This window comes from Bufo bufo, chromosome 5 (genome assembly GCF_905171765.1).
Source record: "Bufo bufo chromosome 5, aBufBuf1.1, whole genome shotgun sequence".
NCBI lineage: Eukaryota > Metazoa > Chordata > Amphibia > Anura > Bufonidae > Bufo > Bufo bufo.
This window is the reverse complement of record NC_053393.1, coordinates 317577477-317601010: the sequence shown is the minus strand read 5'-3', so window position 1 is coordinate 317601010 and position 23534 is coordinate 317577477. Positions and strand designations below refer to the sequence as shown.

The window sequence follows — 23534 nt, the reverse complement described above, 5'->3', positions numbered from 1 at the left end:
CCACAAGAACAAAGAACACGCTTGGGGCCCCAGAGATCAGAGGCTTGCGTTTAGCAGTTCCCGTATATAAGTCTATATCTCAGATGGTCATTACAACAGCCACTCTCCACTGCTCTTATCTCAAAACACTGGCTTACATGTCTTGCACCACATTTATTAAGGGAGTATGGTCTAATGAGAATGTGGCATGACTTGCCAGAATGAGCTGTTTCTTAATATCTAACAAAGTCCACCATATTTGTGGTGCAAAGTAAGCTAACAGGTGGTATAAACTTAGGTTAGACAGCCTAAGGCTACTTTCACACTAGCGTTCGGGGCTCCGCTTGTGAGTTCCGTTTGAAGGGGCTCACAAGCGGCCCCGAACGGATCCGTCCAGCCCTAATGCATTCTGAATGGATGCGGATCCACTCAGAATGCATCAGTCTGGCTCCGTTTGTCCTCCGCTCCGCTCAGCAGGCGGACACCTGAACGCAGCTTGCAGCGTTCGGGTGTCCTCCTGGCCGTGCGGAGGCAAACGGATCCGTCCAGACTTACAATGGGGACGGATCCGTTTGAAGTTGACACAGTATGGCTCAATTTTCAAACGGATCCGTCTCCCATTGACTTTCAATGTAAAGTCAAAACGGATCCGTTTGCATTATCATGAACAAAAAAAAAAATTTTTTTTTTTTTTTTTTGTTCATGGTAATGCAAACGGATCCGTTCTTAACGGATCTAAGCGTTTGCATTATAGGTGCGGATCCGTCTGGGCACATACCAGACGGATCCGACCTAAACGCAGGTGTGAAAGTAGCCTAAAGATGCACCAAATGTATCATCCATCATGAACCACTCAAATCTTGGATAGGATTAGTAAATCTGCCCCACTGTGTTTACCAACTGAAATATGCCCCCTGGTGGTGGTCTTGGGGACTGGGTATATAGGACATGTACACAAAGTCCAGGGATATGTGTACAAAATCAAAAATTGCTCAAACTCTTTAGCCATGTGCCCACAAGACTGGCACTAGAGCATACTTACCAATATTTCAGTTGGTAAATTCAGGGCACATAAGCCCCACCCAGCAGGAACATCCCAAACCACTACATTAGCTCCACTCATTTTGGCTCAATTTGCTGGGACTGTCTCTGAAAATTAGGGACAGTTCCTGTGAATTCGGGACATTTGGTAACTCTGCTAGAGTATTCATTTAATTGCTTTCAATCTTTTATATCATTTAGACATTTATTTTTTTATATATTTTTTTATATTACACATTTAAACTGGAATAGTGCAGCCTTCGTCTTGGGGCATCAAGGAACATTTTTCATATGATTCAATGATAAATGTCGATAATTGGCCCATGTTTTGCTAAACATTACTATACATCAAGAAAAAAGAAAATAGAAAATGTCATTTCAACTTACTCCTTTGAAGCAGCATACCAGATATGGATAGGTAATAGACAATACACATAATATGTCCATGGACTTGACTGAATAATCAGGAAAAGTACCATGGACAACCCCAGAGCACCAAATCCATAGCTCACAAGCTGCGAAGGTGTCTGTAAAACAAAAATAAATACATATTATAAAAAAAGAATAGTTTTTAATGGGGAAATATCCTCTGATTTAAGTGCTTTATGTCAAATATTAACCCTAATTTCCTAACTTACTAGGTTTATAAAAATTAAAGCAATTTCCAGCTGTGTTTATGAAATCACAACTTCCAGCATGTTGAAGGTGTATTCCGGGACTGAAATACTGATGAGCTATCTTCAGGATAGAAATTAAGAACAAAGAATCCACGCTTCATAGTGTAAAAGTCAGACGCAAAACTCCAGCGCTGGAAGTATAAGGCCTCTTTCACACGAGGCCTCTTTCTGCGCGGGTGCAATGCGCGACGTGAACGCATAGCACCCGTACTGAATCCTGACCCATTCATTTCAATGTGTCTGTGTACATGAGCTTTTTTTTCACGCATCAGTTCTGCGTTGCGTAAAAATCGCAGCATGTTCTATATTCTGCGTTTTTCACGCAGCCCTGGCCCCATAGAAGTGAATGGGGCTTCAGTTAAAAACGCATTGTATCTGGAAGCAAGTGCGGATGCAATGCGTTTTTCACTAATGGTTGATGTTGTTTGCAGACCTCCAGTTTTTTATCATGCGTGTGAAAAACGCATCAAAACGCATTGCACCCGCGTGGAAAAAACTGAACCACTGAACGCAATTGCAGATAAAACTGACTAAACTTGCTTGCAAAATGGTACGAGTTTCACTGAACGCACCCTGAACGCATCTGACCTAATCCGTCAGGCTTGCGTGAAAGAGGCCTAAGGCTGCTTACCAGATTCTGTTGTGCAGCACGTACAACACTGGTAACAGCTTGGGTAGTTAGTAGATGGCTGGTAATGCACCCGAGCTGCACCAATGTAAGTCAATGGGGACGGATCCGTTTTCTATGACACAATCTGGCACAATAGAAAACGGATCCGTCCTCCATTGACTTTCAATGGTGTTCAAGAAGTGTGGGAGGAGTTTGCCAAACCCAACCCCCCTTCCCCCTATTCTTGCACAACCCCTTTAAGTCCCATAAAGACTCTTTAAGCAGAGTATACTGTAGTAATGCAGGCTATAGACTGTTGTTTCCAGTAGTCTATGATCTGCAAACACAGCAGCTGCCTGGCTCAATTTCCATTTTTTTCTCTTAATGTCAATGAAGAAGGGAGTTGTGGTTTAGGCAATTTGCTAATATTTTACATAAAGCACCTCAAACCCAGACAAGGCAGCATTAGTGGACGTTTATTTGCATTTTAAATTATTGTTTAACATGAAAATTATATTAATTCACTATTTTTTTTTAATCAAAGGCAGCATTTATATAAAAACACCCAGCCAATCAAATGCATGCTGTCTACAGGAAAATAAAGCTTGGACAGTAGACAATATAATTTATGACGCAATTTGGTTACTTAAAAATAATTATTCCTATGCATTAGAATCTGCAAAGAACACATTGCAGTAAGTAGGTCCTTGTTATCTGTAAACTTGCAGGACTAACCTTTCAAACACTCAGGATAAATGAAGAATGAACATAATTTGCTTCTGGCTTGACAATTCCCTGATGTAAGTGGATGTAAATGATCCAAAAACAGCTGCCAGTAGTGTTAATGTGTAACTGGTTTCATTAATTAAAATGCAGAAAACTCACAACAAATTAAAAAGTTACAAAACATATAAAACTGGATATGAGAGGGAGTACAAGTGCATGCGGACAGGAAAAATTTATTCTCATAAACGGCTATTCCATACTTTCTGGTCCTCCGTTCCCTCATTTTCAGGCTGCTAACCGTCTACTAAGGCCACTTTCAGATGTGGGAGGTTTGTTGCAGATTTCCAACATGCAGTATCACACTACATTTGAATGGGGTTTTCAAAAATCCATTCACAAGTTTGTAAACCTTACAAAGTGGCAAGTCTTCAAAATAACCGTATTCTGCTTTCCTGACCTCACGTGTTTTACACCTTTACGTGTTCAAACACAGTTCCATGGAACAGCATGGGTTGAATTTGTAGATTCATTAAAATAGTGGATTAGGAGCTGAGTATTTGGCCTTTGATACACCTCGAACCACCAGAACATATCACAATTTAAACTGTCCATATACACTGCTCAACATTAAAATTGCAACAACAAGAAGCAACAGTTATGGAAATCATTCACTATCAAGTATAAGGACCACACACAGAAATACACGCACTTACACACCCTCGCATGCTATCTAGGAAGTTATTAAAGGGGTTGTCCAGGACATATCCCCATTTTCACCTAGGCAGGCCCTCTGATATGAGCATCGGAGCATGTATTGCACAGGGCAAAGGCTTTTTTGGAGATCCAGTGACGTAGCCGGCTCTCCATGGGTAAAGCTAGGCAGAGGCTTCTGCCTAGCAGAGAGCCCAGTGACATCACCACCGATAATAGGCAGGCTTTAGCGCTGCCCTAGCCTGTAAAACAGCTAGGGCAGCTGTTGAGGAAGGGTTGAGACGTATGCATATATATACATATATGCATGCAAACACGTGCATGCATGTATGATATATATGCATGCAGTGACTGCCACATCATAGGATGATATGCGCAGATGTGCCCAGCATCTGCGCACATCTGCCCTTGGTGCCCCACAGGGGCTAATTGTGGCCCCTGTGGGAAACATGAGGACCCTGGTTTATATATATGGTATGTACCCCCTTATAGGTCCCTTTTCATATATGTGCCCCCTTATAGGATATGGGCCCCCTTATAGGATATATGCCCCCTATGTGTCTCCTTATAGTATATATCCCCCTCCATAGGCCCCTCTACCTGAAACCAGGTACATCAGTGTGAATGTGCCCCGAGCATTCACACTGATGCAATCTGGCTGATTGCATCAGAATGACCGGACAAGGGTCCGCGGTCATCCTGATGGCTACAAAGAACTCAGGTTCAACAGAATCTGAGTCCTTTGTTCTAATTATCTCCACGAGCACCCCCCCCCCTAGACGAACGAGCAGCGCCGAGTATCTGATCAACCCCTATAAACCCCCATTGCCCCTATTTTCCTTCACCCCCACTATTTCCCTACCTGCTGTACCTTACCCCTACCCACTACCTACCCACAACCTGCTGTACACCTCACTCCCTGCCACCTGTATCCACCCCAGCATTCACTTGCAAGGTATTAACCCTTGCATTGCTGAATCCCTACCCGTACCCTACAGGAGCATCCCTGCTCCCTATTCTGTGTCTGTGGCATGCATTCACCCCTGCAGCGCCACCATTAGCCCTTGTCGTTCCCTTAGGGACAGGAATAGCACCAGGTGGGGTGGGCTGCTAATATTTGTGTAAGTGTATTGCATAGTTAGTTTGTGGGTGGAATTTGGGAACCGTGTAGTGTAGTTTAGTGCTGTATTTATAATACTGTATTGTAAGTGTATTGCGTGCGTAGTGTATTGTTGGTAATAATAAATACTGTGTTTTATTTGTAACTATCTGTAACGTGTGGTTATTAGCGATAGTTTAGTAAGGCGCATGCAGCTAGTTTAGTGGTTAGTGTAAGGCAAAGTATAGTGAAAGTATTGTATTATTAATAAAAAAGTATAAATAGGCGGGGTCATCAAAAGATGGTGTGAGAGAAGGATTTATTATTTTACGCATATATAATGAGAATATTCTGTAGTACACATTTGTCTCCACTAGATGGCTGCAAACCATATGTATGAGAAGGTCAATGAGGGAGGGGGAAGAGGGGATTACATTACAGTCTTCAAATACACCTATAGACTCAGTGAAACCACTCCTACCAGGTTAAGGAGCCAATAGTCTCTTCTTAAGGAACACCCCTTTTGTGATGTCATGTCTGCTATTTAAGTGAATGTACTGTGAATAAAAGGCTCTCTCGCCTGCTCTTTCTACCATGGCTCAAGGAAGATGAGAAGATGCTTTCATGAAACCACCTAGTTTGTCTGGTCTCATTATAAAGCTGTATGGCATGCACATACTTATTCTTCTAATTAATTTGGCACCACACAAAGAAGAAGGAGAAGCGCATGAATTGCGCTAACAAAATGGCGCCGAGCGTGGAGCAGACAGCTTGCGTAACTTCCGATTCAAATGCCACGAGAGCGACTTAAACGGAACCATCAGACGAGATCACATGCCGGCAAGGTAAGAAAGCTTTATTTCTTACAAATCTCCTCTGTAACTTCCGCTTTTGTGGGTTCTCAAGAGTTGAATTGGTGTTATCACGATATAAGGGTTCAAATTATAGCTGATCTGTCCGTTAAAAAGAACCTGTTGAAATATTCCTTCTTTGTGTGGTGGAACATGCTGAAACTAAACTGAAGTTGTTAGACAGCTGAGCCGGATATCCTGTGACGTAGAATTAGTTCCCAGCCAAGGTTCTGACGAGAATTTTGGGAAAAGGGTTAATACCAATTGCCATAGGCAATTGGAAGTTATTAAGATTTTGTATCCCGGTGAATTGACTAGGGGTCTTCACTTTGAGAGATTGTGGGCTCAATACTATTATATCATTTGATCTTTGTGCAACTGCGCTTAAGTTTGTGGGTTCGGTGGCGATTACTTATAGTAATCGGATTCCGTTTGATCTTTGTGCAACTACGCTTAAGTTTGCGGGTTTGATAAGTAGCAATTGTTTGATCTTCGTGCAACTACAATAATGGGAAATTCTAATGTTGCAGGACAGAGTGAAAAGAGATATTAACAGCGGCTCAGTTGATGAGAGAAAAAGAAAGGAAAAGTTTCAGTTAGAAATAAAAGTTGAAAGCATTCTGTCATACTAAGTAGCAGCGATTTCCGGTATTATCCGTAAATATGCAGTTTTGTGTAAAAGTTCCCCCTAGAGATTGCAAATGCAGTAGGAGATAGATTAAATTAAAGTTTGTGGAAAAGTGTATATGGAAAGTTGAAAGTAATTGAGGAGAATGGACAATACTGCTATAGTAAAATGGAGGATTTGGGTGTGGTAAGGGAACAAAGAGAGTTGGCCATGCGGCATTCCCTTCCCCCCACCACATGTGTTGTAAAAAAAAGTAATCCTGGGTCTTGTGGTCCATCAAAGACTACCTATTGCTTTTTCTGTCAGCCTCTCCTCTACACCATGTGCTGGAATGTGCTAATCAGCACCACCCACTGTGCCTTCTGCTCCTTCTAGCCTTTCCCCATCCTCCAAAACTCTTTCCTTAGGACTTAAGGGGGGATGGGAGTGTGGGTGCAGGTACAGGAATGCTGTTGTCTGTGGATCTCAAAGACAGGACATAGTTTCTATCATAGTTTCCAACACTGGATTATATCCGGTGATGTCTGAAAATAACCCTTCCCAATTGTATGTCCCATCAGTTTAAAATGTACCTGCAGTAATTGCCCCTATGATGCCTACTAGAAATATTCCAGGCCAGTCTACTCAATCTAGATTGCACCCATTCTAAGTCCTTATTCAGGTATAAGTGAAAGTGTAGGGATATCTGCATCATTATACCACACCCAGCAGTAACATCAATTTTGCCATGATGAATAGAATTCCCAATTCAGAGGACTTACTTATGCTGCTTTATAGAAAATTAGTTAAAATATGGAGAGTTTTCTCATATTATTTATGAGATTTGGAAAATTTAGTCCAATGTAGAGCTGGGGATTTAATGCATAGTGAAGATCAGTGAGTCTGTGATGAAATGTTTAGATCATCAGTCAGTCACATTGTCATCAGGACAGAGTGTGTGGAGAAAGTTTTCACTAGACTCCAGGAAAGTTGGGTGGATTTGGATTTTTGAGATTACTTTATCTATGCATGAGAAAATCCTAAGTACTGCCTTTGTGGATGATCTTGAGAATCATCTAGAAAGGTCTAGTGTTGGCTAGGCTTGAGAGAAGTTCATTTTGTCCCTATTTTGTCATATTGTTAAAGTTAAATCGAACAAAGACCTAAGGTGGGCGTGGCTGCCTATCAGTCCTCCCCACAAGGGGGGGAGGAAGACTTTGTATGTACTTGCCCACTTCCTCGCCTGTGGGAGGAAGACAAATGTTCAGCCCCTTCAAATGAAACACCCATAGGAAATTAACAACCCAGAATCAAATACTGGATCCCTGTTATCTATACAGTCCTTAGGATCTAATTCCATTGCCTCATAGCAAACATGTTCCAAGATCTCTCATGACTGAGGGTAGTATCACATGTGTAGGAGCATCTAGTAATGCAATTCCTACTCCTCTCACCAATTAATCACAGTCTTAAGGGTGTGCAAAATTAGATCCGATTACTCTGCTGCATCTGGAAGGGGGGAGGCTGGGAGTATAAATACAAATACTTTTTCCCACCTCTGTAAATGGAGTGCTTTCTGGGAGTAGTAAATAAAAATATAAAAATTCAAATTCAAATTTAATGTCTCCAATTAATAACCACATTTTTGAGTTTCTGGTAGATCATTTCAGGTTCCTGGAAGATGGATCACCTCGGACAGGATATGCTGTTCCTACTTAATCTGATGTTGTCAAGAAAGAACCACTCCCTCCAGCAATGGTAGTGCAGGAGACAGAGCTGAAGACACTCGCTGAGGTTGGTAAGATGGCTGAGGGTAAGACTACTAACATCCAGGTATGCCTTCGGTATCACTCATTATTATGGTCTAATCTAGTGAAGCAAAGATTTTGTTTGATCCATGGCTAAGCCCATCAATAATGAATGCTGAGTGTATAAAAGATGTTTGATGCCCTGATGCTGCCTGAGGAGGTAGAGGCTACATTATTACCTGAAGTCTACGCTAAGTGGAAGTCTGTGTGATACAGGATGGCTTAAGGCCAGTGGACTTCCAAAAAGTTTGTCTTTTTCAGATACAGGTTACAGAGGCTGAAGGGAAACATCAAAGGATAAAGGTAGAAGTGATAATAGGACTCTGGAGAGTTGGTAATAAACTCTTCCTTCAGAGGGCACTCTACCTAAAGAGGATGGATTTAGAACATGGGCAAATCGAGAGAGAGAAGGTGTGATTGGGTTCTGTGGTGGACGGCTCCTGGGGTCAACAATGCTGCCACTAGGTGAATGCTGTAATAATGATGGGAGAACTATGGGAGTTCCAGGAAGGCATATGCCAAGGTCATCTTACCCATCTCAGAGACTGCGGATTGACTACATTCAGAACAAAGGTGGAACAGTGTGAATATGTCTGTGTCTATATTGATCTCTTTCCAGGATATTCGGAGATTTGGCCTGTAGCAAAGGCTACAGCTAAAAGATACTGACTGAGGTGAGAGTACCTATCCCTGGGGTTTTTCTCCATCCGGTACACATCTAACCGGAAGATAGGCCTAAGTCCTTATGAAGTACTCTTTGGGAATGCTCCTGGATTAGGTGTCTATTTCCCCAATAGTTCCAGATGCAGCATAGTAGTTTTCCAAAATGATGTTGTCTGTTGCACAAAATTATTGTCTAATGTGTATTTCCAAGTTTTAGTTGTTTCCTAGAATCCAGACTGAATAGAAGCGATTCATTCTTCACAATCAGGAGATTGGATAGTGGTGAAACAAGAGACGGGCGGAAAGTCCTAGAGCTACGGTTTGAAGACCTACATCAAGTCCTGATAACCGCCGCCACTGCTGTCGAATTGCAAGGAAAAACTGATCATATTGCAATCAAGTGCCAGGACTATAAGAGCCATAATGTTGTTTCATGCCTTATTGTTTGTTCCATATTGTACAAAGGGGAAATCACAGTCAAATCAAATTCCAACGGTGATATATTATCAAGATGAGTCAGGAACAACTAAGTTGACTTTTGCAGTATAGTGGACTGTAAGACAGATGACAGATAGGACACTTGGTTTTGGTCTGATAAGTACATCTGTGTGACGGGGACTGACCCAGTCTATGGTAATTGTATTTAGATATGACCATACCAACTGTGGATATTGGAAATTAACAGAATGGAGTACTAGTCTAAAGTGTTAGAAATATAAACTAGTGGAAACTACCTCTAGAGTCAGTAAAGGTGAAGGTTTGTCGCAAAGGATGACTATCCTGAAGGGAACCCCACCAAACAGTTGTAAACATTATGAGTGTAATCCTCTTTTCCTGTCCATTAGAAATCCTATACAACAGGATTCGGGGATATATGTGTTAGGAGCGTGTGTAAGTGACCAAGATCCCCTAGGCAAATCTAGAATGTTGGTAAGAGAGAAACCTGAAAGTTCAGTAGCATCTGTGGCTCCTACATCCTTACCTATAGTTGGCATTAAATATTTGGCCAAATTTAAAATATAATGACAAACTGACCTTAGAGACAGGATTTATACAGGAAAGCCCTTTGGTGTTTTCCCTCCAGGATATTGTTCTTACATAATTCAGCTGAAGAAGACAAGTAGTGACTCTAACGTTTACTCTGACAGTTGGTTTATCAACCAAAATTATCAAAACGCAGATATCTGGTGATTGTGTGGAGATTTGAAACTCCGACCCAGGATGCAGGTGGAATGAAGTGGTCAATGTACCCTGATCAAGTCCTGATCGGGTACTGATGCCATTTGTTCTATTCTCACCTCCTGAGTGGGATCAAATCAGAAAACAATGTCCGGTCACGACTAAGGAGGTCACTCCCTACATCTTTTGACTCACGTTTATACATGGATGCCATAGGATTCGGTAGAAGAGTTTCTGACTAGTTTAAAGCAAAAAGTCAGATAGTTGCAGGATTTGAGTCATTAACTCCCATGATTAGTAAAAATAAAAAAATAAAAAAATTTTTTTGATTGGATTAACATATCTATTGTCATCAACAAAGATTTGTGAATTATATCTGTGATGCTGTTAAGGGAATGGTGGAACAACTGAGCTCTTTTCCAGTGATGACTCTACAGAACCGACTGGTCCTTGACAGCAGAAAAAGGAGGGGTCTACAGGAACTGCTGCATCTACATCCCGGACAACACGGCCCCTGATGGAAGGATCACCAAGGATCTGAAGAAACTGATGGAAGGATCACCAAGGATCTGAAGAAACTGATGGAAGGATCACCAAGGATCTGAAGAAACTGATAGACTTTATCAAATGAACTGACGGGAAAAATTCTGAAATTAATATCATGGCCAGAATAATGTTTTGGGAACTGGTTCAGCGACTACAATGTTATTAGAATTTGGTTTTAACAGGCTGTCATATAGTTCTACATTTTAGGAAAATTGTTTTTGAAAATGTATAATACATCCATGCCCACACTATGTATATGTGCTGTGCCCCTGTCAAAGACAAAGATTATTCCATCCTTAAGTAAATAAAACCTTGTTGGTGGTTGCGGGGTAAATAGGACAAGGTGAAGGCAAACCCGAAAGGGAGTTGAGGGGACCTGGTGAAGCAATAAGGAAAGTCCAGCTCTTCGCTGTTTAGGGCGTTGGGAGAGTACCTCACTTTGCCTGTTCACCTCTGGTCTATTTCCCGCAAAAGGAGGGATTTGTGAGAGAAGGATTTATTATTTTACGCATATTTAATGAGAATATTCTGTAGTACACATTTGTCTCCACTAGATGGCTGCAAACCATATGTATGAGAAGGTCAATGAGGGAGGGGAAGAGGGGATTACATTACAGTCTTCAAATACACCTATAGACTCAGTGAAACCACTCCTATCAGGTTAAGGAGCCAATAGTCTCTTCTTAAGGAACACCCCTTTTGTGATGTCATGTCTGCTATTTAAGTGAATGTACTGTGAATAAAAGGCTCTCTCGCCTGCTCTTTCTACCATGGCTCAAGGAAGATGAGAAGATGCTTTCATGAAACCACCTAGTTTGTCTGGTCTCATTATAAAGCTGTATGGCATGCACATACTTATTCTTCTAATTAATTTGGCACCACACAAAGAAGAAGGAGAAGCGCATGAATTGCGCTACCAATGGTTCCTCCTATTTATGAATATTATTTATATTTGCATAAATATTGGTGATTAATATTCCCCCTTTACAGCAGCGCTAAAGCCTGCCCATCAGTGCTGTTGACGCCACAGGCAACACTGCTAGGTGTCCCAAATCATCAAGATCCACTGCTGGCAGCTCCCTTTGCAATTGCATCCCAAAAGTGCTTGATGGAAGACACCTTGGAGACTGAAATGAAAACTAGAGGGCTCCAGTTACCATATATTATGCCACCCTCCACCATAATCCTGGGAGCGCTGTGATGTTTCCTTGTGAAGACCTCTTCACACCGTTGTCTATGTGGTCTCCAAAACAATGTCAGGCTATCCAAGACAAAAGTGGGACTCATCTATGAAGAAGACAGACCTCTATTCCAGCCTCCACTGCCGTCTTGCTGTGCACCACGGTGGACTTTGAGAATCAAGGTGTGAGGTCAATAGAAAACCTGTTGTGCAATGTCAAGCAAAAACCTTCTGATGGTTTGTGTAGACACTGTTTACCCCTGTAGGCTTGGGATGCGACGTCCAATTTCACTTGCAGCACAGAATGTATCACTACGTGCTATTTTTCTAATCGGACAATGCATCTGTGCAGAGGTTCGCCTCTGTGCACCTCTTGCTGTCATGCCAGTTCATCATTGTTCTCTCTACCACAGGACACACAACATTGAACAGTGCTGACATTTTGGCCTAAGTGTATAGTGATCAAGGTCTCTCAGTTCAAGGATTCTGTCCATCTCAGTCAGTGACAAGTGGCGATAATTGGCACGTTGCCGAACAGGAGGCATTTCAAAATAATCCCACATGACTTGATCAGATTTTTGAAGTTTCATGTGGCAAAAAAAAATGCTTTCAATAGCTCAGACCCCCCCCCAATCGAAACCACTGATATGTCACTATGACATATCAAAAGTTTTTGGAAAGTTCAGTGACCCTTTAAAGTAGTTTTCTGACTGCATTGTATGGAGGCTGTGCTTGATATCGCAGCTCAGCCCCATTCACTTGAATGTGACTGAGCTGTGCCTAGGCAACGTGACCGACGATGGCACTGGCTTAGGATAAGCTGCAAGAAGGTCACAGAGCTCCTGTCAACATTTGCGGTCTCCTCAAATAGCTGATCGGCGAGGGCCTCTGATGTTGTACCCCCACCGATCAGAGGATAGGTCATCAGTATAAATAAAAAGTCTGAAATCCACTTTAAACTATGCATGTAGGGCTGCAGCTCCTGACTATTTTTGGAATCAAGTATTCTATCGATGAATCCAACAATTAATAGAGTACTCCAATAACAAAAAACGAATTAAAAGAACGTTGTTCTTTATAAAAACTCATCAGACCCCTTGTGCCATCAGCTGCCCCCCCCCCCCCCCGTGCCATCATCTGCCCCTCTGGTGCCAACATCTGCCCTCCAGTGCAATCAGCTGCACCCCCAGTGACATTAGCTGCCCCCCAGTGACATCAGTTGCCCCCAGTGTCATCAGCTCTCCCCCCGTGCCATCAGCTCTCCCCCTGTGCCATCAGCTGCCCCCCAGTGCTATCAGCTGCCCCCTCAATCCGATCAGCTTCCCCCCAGTGCCATCAGCTGCCCCCAATGCCATCAGCTTCCCCTCCTTCCATGCCACCAGATTCCCCCAGTGCCATCAGCTGCCCCCCAGTGCCACCTTCTTCCCCTCCTAGCCATGTCCCTAGTGCCAGTGAAATAAAATACCTCCGGCGGGTGGCCACAGAGCGGTGAGTAATAGCAAGCATTTCACTTACGCTCCGTGGTCACATGACACAAACGAATACTTGATGCAAAAAGTTTACATCACTTTTTTTTTGTGTCGAATAACTCGATTCAATCAAGTAATCGTTTCAGCTCTATATGAATGGACAATATATTTATTTACGAGACTCTCAAAAGCGTAATACTAGATAAAACTGCAAAAATTTTAGAAGATTTCGCACTCTTGGGTTCACTATGCTCAAGATCACCTTTCTAAATCATTGCATCATGACTGTGGTCACTGCCTGTATACAGCGCGGGGCTGCACGGTGAAAATCATGTATTAGGGTACAGCAACACCGAGCAGATTTTCCGCAGTGGAACTTCTGCTTTGGATTTTGGCGAGATTCTGTGTCAAAATCTGCCCACAATTCTACGGAGGAAAATCTTCCCATGTCTGCCGCATGTGAGTATTGTAATACTTTTCATGAAAAAGTTTTTGTGAGCATTTGGATTTCTCGGTTATATGGCTGCAATCCGCTTCATAGACCATACACACATAACAGCCTGACAAACCTAGTAAAAACCAGAAGAATTCAGAAGAATGACTGCGTGTAATACAGCATTCACGGGAAAGTGCATTATTGGCAGTGGGAATACACTAAGCAGCATTCTAGTAGAAAAGAAACGGCTTTTCATAGTTGAGAAACCCACATGGAGCTATAACGCAAGGCTTTAGATGTTAGCTTTAAAATTTCTGTTCTTACAACCAGGAACTAAAAGCTCTTTCAGCAAACATACTGACGGACTGGTGCGGACTGTAATATTTTACTGTTGTGCCTATGTTTTTCTGATACTACATTACCCCTCAATGTACTAATCATTGGCACATTGCAAAACACATAACACTCACGTTACATATGTACACTGGCGTAAAAACCCACCCCACTTACTGATTCAGAGGACAAGCCAGGTACACTGTTGTACTGGAGATCCTTTATAAATTCAATTCACCAATTACAAAAACATCTACTCCCTAACTGACTTGAATACTGGCCATTGAGTGCACATGCAGAAACATAGGGGCACATTAATTAAGACAGGCGTTTTAGACGCCGGTCTTAATAACCCGTATACCTGGAAGTGGATCCGTCGGAGTTATGAAAAGTTGCTGGCCTCTTCATAACTTTAGCGGATCCACCGCCACTTTTAAATGTAAGACAACTTCCTACAGTAGCTGTCTTACATTTAGACAATTTACTACACCTAGAAAAGTGCAGAAATTGTAAAATGAGACGGGACGGCCCTTCCCCGCCCATGCCACACCCACTTTTTTTTTTTTATCTTTGCACCGCAATCTGCGCCAGAAATACGCCTAATTTAGGTGTATTTCTGTTTGATAAATGGCCCCCATAGACTTATTATTAGAGTTAAGTTTTAGACCTGCAACTTCAAATAATAGTTCTCTATCTCAAGAACATCTTTAACGTACAATAAACGGCCTTTTTAAAAAAAAATATGTCATCTCTAGGTCTCTCTAAATGTTGTTTTTCTTCAATGCCCCAAAAGAAAATTACATTAAGCTACTGTTCTGTAAAGCTTTCAGCTGGTTCACGTATTCATCCATCTCCTCTATCTTGTCATCTACACCCATTTATCCATACAGAACAAAGACGGCAAGCAAAAAACCCACTAGTAAGCATCTACTCTAAACCATCTCATAGCTTGAGTAATGAAGAAAAATTATACGATATATTATATTTAATCTGCAGAAAATTCACCCTAGATCACATTTTCACATTTATATGCACATTAGCATCACAGAGATGTGTAAAAAAGAGTAGGTTATAATTCTCTATTATTATTATTATTGTCGAACCTCCACACAAGAGCGTATTGCAACCACTTCTGCTGTTTCCTACTGCATTGAGGGTCTCCTTGGATCAAGTGACAAGTGTTTTAGGCACCATATAGATATACAATGGGCACCTACAGGGGTTGTCGGTCTTTTTTCTAAATATGGTAGCATATGGAGGAAGGAGAGCTATTGTAGGTGCAACTCCCACCAACAATTAGGTTTAAAAGTAAGCAACTTTGAAAATAACTCTGAAAGACTCTTAGGCTACATGCACATGACAAAAAAAATAAAAAAAAGTCATTTTTCAAACATTTGTGCATCCATTTAATGGCTGTTTGTCCGTTTTTAAAGGTGTTGTCTCACTTCAGCAAATAGCATTGATGTAGAGGAAGTTAATACAAGCCATTTACTAATGTATTGTTATTATACATATTGCCTCCTTTGATGACTGAATTCATTTTTCCATCACATTATACACTGCTCGTTTCCATGGTTACGACCACCCTGCGATCCATCAGTGGTGGTCGTGCTTGCATAGGAAAAAGCAATGGTCCCAGCCACTAAATAGGCCAGTGCTTTTTCCTATAATTTGCAAGCACAACCACCACTGATGGATTGCAGGGTGGTGTGTAACCATGGAAAAGAGCAGTGAATAATGTGATGGAAAAATGAATCCAGCCAGCAAGGGAGGCAACATGGATAATAACAATACATTAGATACGATAATAACTGAGCTATAATGAGTGTTTATAAGGGCAGGGAGCAGAGATAAGGAGCCAGTCAGATCAGCTGGCTGATGGAGCAGAGAGAGAATTCAGATCCCTCTATCAGAGCATCTCAGACCTGTACAGAAAAAGGGGTTCCATATTTGTAATAAAGACCAATTAAAAAAATTATTTTCCCTCACATGCGCAGCAGCAGTTGCTAATCTCTTGATTGAAAAGGACTTGCGCTGAGCGTGATGACATCACCACGTGCTCCCAGCATGAGTGCGTGGTGATGTCATTATGCTGAGTGCAGGTTTTTCAGCAGGACCTTTTCAATCAAGAGAGAAGTAATTGCCGCTGCACGTGCAAGTGGATGAGTTTTTTTTTAACCTCTAAAAGGCCATATGGTTCTAGTGTACCCATTTTTAAGGACCATTAGACGGGTGCACTCCGGTCTAAGGGGCCGTTAAAAACAGTCCCATTTATGCCCTATTTTTTGACGGCCGCTATTCACTTAATCAGCTGTCACACAGCCATTTTTAACTGTCTTGGACATGTAACCTTACCGTATAGTATTTACAGTTCCTATGCATATCTACCTTAAGTGTAAGCATAGTTACAGTCTACAAACCAAACCTGCAGTCTGATACTACACTTATTTGCTAATCTATTTTCTTTGCTGAAACACAGGTAGGGTTCTTATAAGCAGTCTTTACCTCCCAGTACTGAGGCCACATGCATACGACTGGTAGCTGACACCAGAATAAGAATCATATCACAGTTACTTGGCTCCTGTGTCAGGATCAAATATCACTAATGAATTGGACGTTGCACTACACAATATAACCCTCTCGCAAATCAAAATTTTCTGATGGGTTCTGTGGAGTGCTCTATATTCCATTTTTTAAGGCATACAGATTATTTCTATCAAACATACTGTATATTTAACAATATGACATTCAATTGCATTAATTGTTGTAATAAAAGTTTTTAAGCATTTTGTTTGTAATGATCACCAGTCCACTGCATCAAAAGCGTAATAATAATTTGAAAGCAAAGTAGGAAAATAACGCTTCTAATACATAATATATTCCCACCATTTCAGTTCCTGTAGAAACTAGCAGCATGAAAGCAATGTTCCATGCTACATCTGAGGGCATAAAAGCATTCTGAGTAAAGCAGAACGATATGTTAGGAGTCTGTGCAATGTTTGCCAAAAACAAAGAAATAGACAATAATGAAAATGTAAATTTGGCAAACAACTCAAACCCCACAGAGACCTACTGTGACTCATGACATTTTCAATTTCACCACTCATTTCTTCTTGCTCATATAAAAAGCTGAAGGTATCCAGTACAGTATCTTTACACCTAAAGAGGGCCTGTCACCACAAAATGAGTGGACAAATATACCGCATATTTTTGTGGGCAAAGATTCAGTAAAACCTGCAATTTAGGGTACTTTCACACTTGCGTTGCTGGATTCCGGAAGGCAGTTCCGTCACCGGCAATCTGTATGCAAACGGAAACCATTTGCAGACTGATCCGGAGGTTTATTTTTTCCACATTTTTAAAGGTCTGCGCATGCGCAGACCGGAAGACCGGATCCGTCGATGCGGATCCGGCACTAATACATTCCAATGGAAATTAATGCCGGCTCCGGCATTCCGGCAAGTGTTCAGGATTCTTGGCCGGAGAGAAAAATGCAGCATGCTGCGGAATTATCTCCGTCCAAAGACCGTAAAAAGACTGAACTGAAGACATCCTGATGCATCCTGAACGGATTGCTTTCCATTCAGAATGCATTAAGATAAGGCCTCATGCACACGACCGTTGTGTGCATCCGTGGCCGTTGTTCCGTTTTCCGTGATGTTCTGCGGACCCATTGACTTTCAATGGGTTCGTTGACAACTCGGAGAATGCACCGTTGTTCATCCACGGTCGTGATCCGTATTTCCTGTCCGTCAAAAAAATATGACCTGTCCTATTTTTTTGACGGACAACGGTTCACGGACCCATTCAAGTCAATGGGTCCGTGAAAAAACACGGATTCACACAAGATTGGCATCCGCGTCTGTGATCCGTAGGCTACTTGCAAACAGACGGATCGCAGATCTGTCTGCATAAAAGCTTTTTCAGAGCTGAGTTTTCACTTTGTGAAAACTCAGATCCGACAGTATATTCTAAAACAGAGGCGTTCCCATAGTGATGGGGACGCTTCAATTTAGAATATACTAAGAACTGTGTACATGACTGCCCCCTGCTGCCTGGCAGCACCCGATCTCTTACAGGGGGCTGTGATACGCACAATTAACCCCTCAGGTGCCGCACCTGAGGGGTTAATTGTGCGTATCATAGCCCCCTGTAAGAGATCAGGTGCTGCCAGGCAGGAGGGGGCACACCCCCCTCCCTCCTCAGTTTTAAATTCATTGGTGGCCAGTGTGCCCCCCCCTCCCTCCCTCCCTCCCCTGTATTACATTCATTGGTGGCCAGTGCGTCCGTCCCCCCCCTCCCTCCCCTGTATTACTGTACATTCATTGGTGGCCAGTGCGTCCGTCCCCCCCTCCCTCCCCTGTATTACTGTACATTCATTGGTGGCCAGTGCGGCCCCCCCTCCCTCCCCTGTATTACTGTACATTCATTGGTGGCCAGTGGGCCCCCCCTCCCTCCCCTGTATTACTGTACATTCATTGGTGGCCAGTGGGCCCCTCCCTCCCCTGTATTACTGTACATTTACTGGTGGCCAGTGGGCCCCCCCTCACTCCCCTGTATTACTGTACATTCATTGGTGGCCAGTGCGACCCCCCCTCCCTCCCCCTCCTAATTAAACCCCCCCCCTATCATTGGTGGCAGCGGAGAGTTCCGATCGGAGTCCCAGTTTAATCGCTGGGGCTCCAATCGGTAACCATGGCAACCAGGACGCTACTGCAGTTCTGGTTGCCATGGTTACTTAGCAATTTTTAGAAGCATTATACTTACCTGCGATGTCTGTGACCGGCCGGGCGCTCCTCCTACTGGTAAGTGACAGGTCTGTGCTATAAGCAATGCACCGCACAGACCTTTCACTTACCAGTAGGAGGAGCGCCCGGCCGGTCACAGACAGCGAAGGTAAGTATAATGCTTATAAAATTGCTAAGTAACCATGGCAACCAGGACTGCAGTAGCGTCCTGGTTGCCATGGTTACCGATCGGAGTCCCAGCGATTAAACTGGGACTCCGATCGGAACTCTCCGCTGCCACCAATAATGGGGGGGGATTTTAATTAGGAGGGGGAGGGAGGGGGGGCCCACTGGCCACCAATGAATGTACAGTAATACAGGGGAGGGAGGGGGGGCCCACTGGCCACCAATGAATGTACAGTAATACAGGGGAGGGAGGGGGGGCCGCACTGGCCACCAATGAATTTAAAACTGGGGAGGGAGGAGGGTGTGCCCCCTCCTGCCTGGCAGCACCTGATCTCTTACAGGGGGCTATGATACACACAATTAACCCCTCAGGTGCGGCACCTGAGGGGTTAATTGTGCGGATCACAGCCCCCTGTAAGAGATCGGGTGCTGCCAGGCAGCAGTAATGTACACAGTTCGTAGTATATTCTAACTTGAAGCGTCCCCATCACTATGGGAACGCCTCTGTGTTAGAATATACTGTCGGATATGAGTTTTCACGATCTAACTCAAATCCGATGGTATATTCTAACATAGAGGCGTTCCCATGGTGATGGGGACACCAAGTTAAAATATACCATCGGATTGGAGAAAACTCCGATCCGATGGTATAATAGGGACTCCTGACTTTACATTGAAAGTCAATGGGGGACGGATCCGTTTGCAATTGCACCATATTGTGTCAACGTCAAACGGATCCGCCCCCATTGACTTGCATTGTAAATCAGGACGGATCCGTTTGGCTCCGCACGGCCAGGCGGACACCAAAACGACTTTTTCCTTCATGTCCGTGTATCCTCCAAAAATCAAGGAAGACCCACGGAAGAAAAAAAAGACACGGATCACGGACCTATGGACCCAGTTTTTGGGGACCGCAAAAAAAAAACGGTCGTGTGCATGAGGCCTAAAACTGATCAGTTTTTTTCCAGTATTGAGCCCCTAGGACGAAACTCAATGCCGGAAAACTTTGACACAAGTGTGAAAGTACTGTTATTCATTTATATCTTCGCTTTTTTCACTTTCTGTGGACAACTCGGTACAGGGAGGAGGGGTTATCAGTGACTGGCACCTCTGTATGTACACATTTCTATCAATCACTGATTACACCTCCATCTTGTACTGGGCTGCAAAAGCTCAAAAATACAAATGTATAAATTACAAGTTTTACTGAATATTTTCCCACAAAAATATACTGTATATCAAATTGCTCAGCTCCTCCTGCTCTATAGCACACTGCCTTCGGATTGTATTTCATTTTGAGGGGACAGGTCCTCTTTCAAGTGTATCTTGTCAGCAAAATTATAAAAAAAAAATAGAACTGTTGTTCACAGACTATCTATAAACACAATACGGAAGATTTATCAAACCGGGGTAAAGTAGAACTGGCTTAGTTTCCCATAGCAACCAATCAGATTCCATCTTTCATTTTCCAAAGGGGCTGTGAAAACGTATGACGTCATAGCACCGCCTGAGCCGTACAGTGTGGGACACATGCCGGAAGAGGCCTGCATTGTATTGCTGCCAGCCTGATGGAGGTAAGCATAAGTTTTTTTTATATGGTACTACTACTGGCACATGATTGGAGGGCATCTATGGGGGCACCTGTTACTGGCACATGATTGGGGGCATCTATGGGGCCACCTGTTATTGGCACATGATTGGGGGGCATCTATGGGGGAACCTGTTACTGGCACATGATTGGGGGGCATTTATGGGGGCACCTGTTACTGACACATGATTGGGGGCATCTATGGGGGCACTTGTTACTGGCACATGATTGGGGGGCATCTATGGGGGCACTTGTTATTGCACATGATTGGGGGGCATCTATGGGGGCACTTGTTACTGGCACATGATTGGGGGGTATCTATGGGGTACTAGTTACTGGCACATGATTGGGGGCATCTATGAGGGTATTTGTTACTGGCACATGATTTGTGGGCATCTGTGGGGTTACTTGTTACTGAAACATGATTGGGGGCATCTATGGGGAACTTGTTACTGGCACATTATTGGGGGCACTGTGGGAGCATCTATGGGGGCACTTCTTACTGGCACATTATTGGTAGCACTTTTTACTGGCACATTATTGGGTGGCACTATGGGGGCACTTACTGGCACATTATTGGGGGAACTATGGGGGCATCTACTGAGGCCACAAAGAATGGGTATTTTATATGGTGGAAGGGGGGAGAGGAACACTATGGGGGCTTCTACTGAGGCCACAAATAAGGTGTATTTTATATGGGGGCTCTGTATAGGGGTATTTTATACTGGGCACATTATGGTGGGTACTATGGGGAAGGGGAGAGAGAAGTACTATGGGCTCATCTATGGGGGGCATTAAGAAGGGGTATTTTATACTTGCAAGTTATGGGGGACACTGAGGGCATCTACTGGGGCACTATACACTGCGTGCAGAATTATTAGGCAAATGAGTATTTTGACCACATCATCCTCTTTATGCATGTTGTCTTACGCCAAGCTGTATAGGTGATGTGCATCTCTGTAATGAGAAGGGGTGTGGTCTAATGACATCAACACCCTATATTAGGTGTGCATAATTATTAGGCAACTTCCTTTCCTTTGGCAAAATGGGTCAAAAGAAGGACTTGACAGGCTCAGAAAAGTCAAAAATAGTGAGATATCTTGCAGAGGGATGCAGCACTCTTGAAATTGCAAAGCTTCTGAAGCGTGATCATCGAACAATCAAGCGTTTCATTCAAAATAGTCAACAGGGTCGCAAGAAGCGTGTGGAAAAACCAAGGCGCAAAATAACTGCCCATGAACTGAGAAAAGTCAAGCGTGCAGCTGCCAAGATGCCACTTGCCAACAGTTTGGCCATATTTCAGAGCTGCAACATCACTGGAGTGCCCAAAAGCACAAGGTGTGCAATACTCAGAGACATGGCAAAGGTAAGAAAGGCTGAAAGACGACCACCACTGAACAAGACACACAAGCTGAAACGTCAAGACTGGGCCAAGAAATATCTCAAGACTGATTTTTCTAAGGTTTTATGGACTGATGAAATGAGAGTGAGTCTTGATGGGCCAGATGGATGGGCCCGTGGCTGGATTGGTAAAGGGCAGAGAGCTCCAGTCCGACTCAGACGCCAGCAAGGTGGAGGTGGAGTACTGGTTTGGGCTGGTATCATCAAAGATGAGCTTGTGGGGCCTTTTCGGGTTGAGTCAAGCTCAACTCCCAGTCCTACTGCCAGTTTCTGGAAGACACCTTCTTCAAGCAGTGGTACAGGAAGAAGTCTGCATCCTTCAAGAAAAACATGATTTTCATGCAGGACAATGCTCCATCACACGCGTCCAAGTACTCCACAGCGTGGCTGGCAAAAAAGGGTATAAAAGAAGAAAATCTAATGACATGGCCTCCTTGTTCACCTGATCTGAACCCCATTGAGAACCTGTGGTCCATCATCAAATGTGAGATTTACAAGGAGGGAAAACAGTACACCTCTCTGAACAGTGTCTGGGAGGCTGTGGTTGCTGCTGCACGCAATGTTGATGGTGAACAGATCAAAACACTGACAGAATCCATGGATGGCAGGCTTTTGGGTGTCCTTGCAAAGAAAGGTGGCTATATTGGTCACTGATTTGTTTTTGTTTTGTTTTTGAATGTCAGAAATGTATATTTGTGAATGTTGAGATGTTATATTGGTTTCACTGGTAAAAATAAATAATTGAAATGGGTAAATATTTGTTTTTTGTTAAGTTGCCTAATAATTATGCACAGTAATAGTCACCTGCACACACAGATATCCCCCTAAAATAGCTAAAACTAAAAACAAACTAAAAACTACTTCCAAAAATATTCAGCTTTGATATTAATGAGTTTTTTGGGTTCATTGAGAACATGGTTGTTGTTCAATAATAAAATTAATCCTCAAAAATACAACTTGCCTAATAATTCTGCACTCCCTGTATATGGGGCATTTTATACTAGTACATTATGGGGGGCACTAGGAAGAAGGGGGATAGGAGCACTATGGGGCATTTACTGGAGGCACTATATAGGGGTATTTTATACTGGCACATTATGAGGGCACTATGGGGACATTAGCTCAACCTGGGGCATTAAAAGGGGGTATTGTTTGCACTGGCACATAATACGGAGAATTATTACTACTGAGTGGCATTATGATGGGCTTTATTACTACTGGTGGTCTATGGGGAACATGATTACTAGTATGGGCACTATGTGAGCATTATTACTTCTGGGGCACAGTGCGGACATGTTGGGGGCAGTGTAGGAGCACTATTACTACCATGTGTGCTCTAGCAGAGAATTATTCCTATTGGTGGGACTTTTGGGAGCACTATTACTGTGGGGGCCCCTTGGCACAGTATCAGCTTACCACAATTATTTTTGGGGGACGTTATGTTTACACTATTAGTGTCAGGGGCACTATTTGCTGGGCACAGTTATTTTAGGGCACTGTGTGCCAATAATTATTGAAGGGCACTATCTGCATGGTACTACTATTATCAGAGGGTTTATCTGTTTCTGCAGTATAGTATTGGGGACCACAGCGGCATAGTATTGGTGGTGGTAGGATGATTTGTCCAGAAGATGGGAGGATGATGGAAAAGTAGTAAACTAAGATTTTGTTTGTCAAACTGCAGACGAGAAATGGCTGAAAAATGGTGGTCTGGTCT

General features: G+C 43.1%; 1 protein-coding gene across 2 annotated transcripts in view; it reads right to left on the bottom strand.

The window, feature by feature from the left end:
- Positions 1–23534, bottom strand: part of PIGN (phosphatidylinositol glycan anchor biosynthesis class N) — a 356746-nt gene that overhangs the window by 159330 nt on the left and 173882 nt on the right. For both annotated transcript variants that reach the window (XM_040432195.1, XM_040432196.1), the window contains exon 15: positions 1408–1547. In XM_040432195.1, the coding sequence (XP_040288129.1) occupies positions 1408–1547 (140 nt within the window). The remainder of the gene's footprint in view (positions 1–1407; positions 1548–23534) is intronic.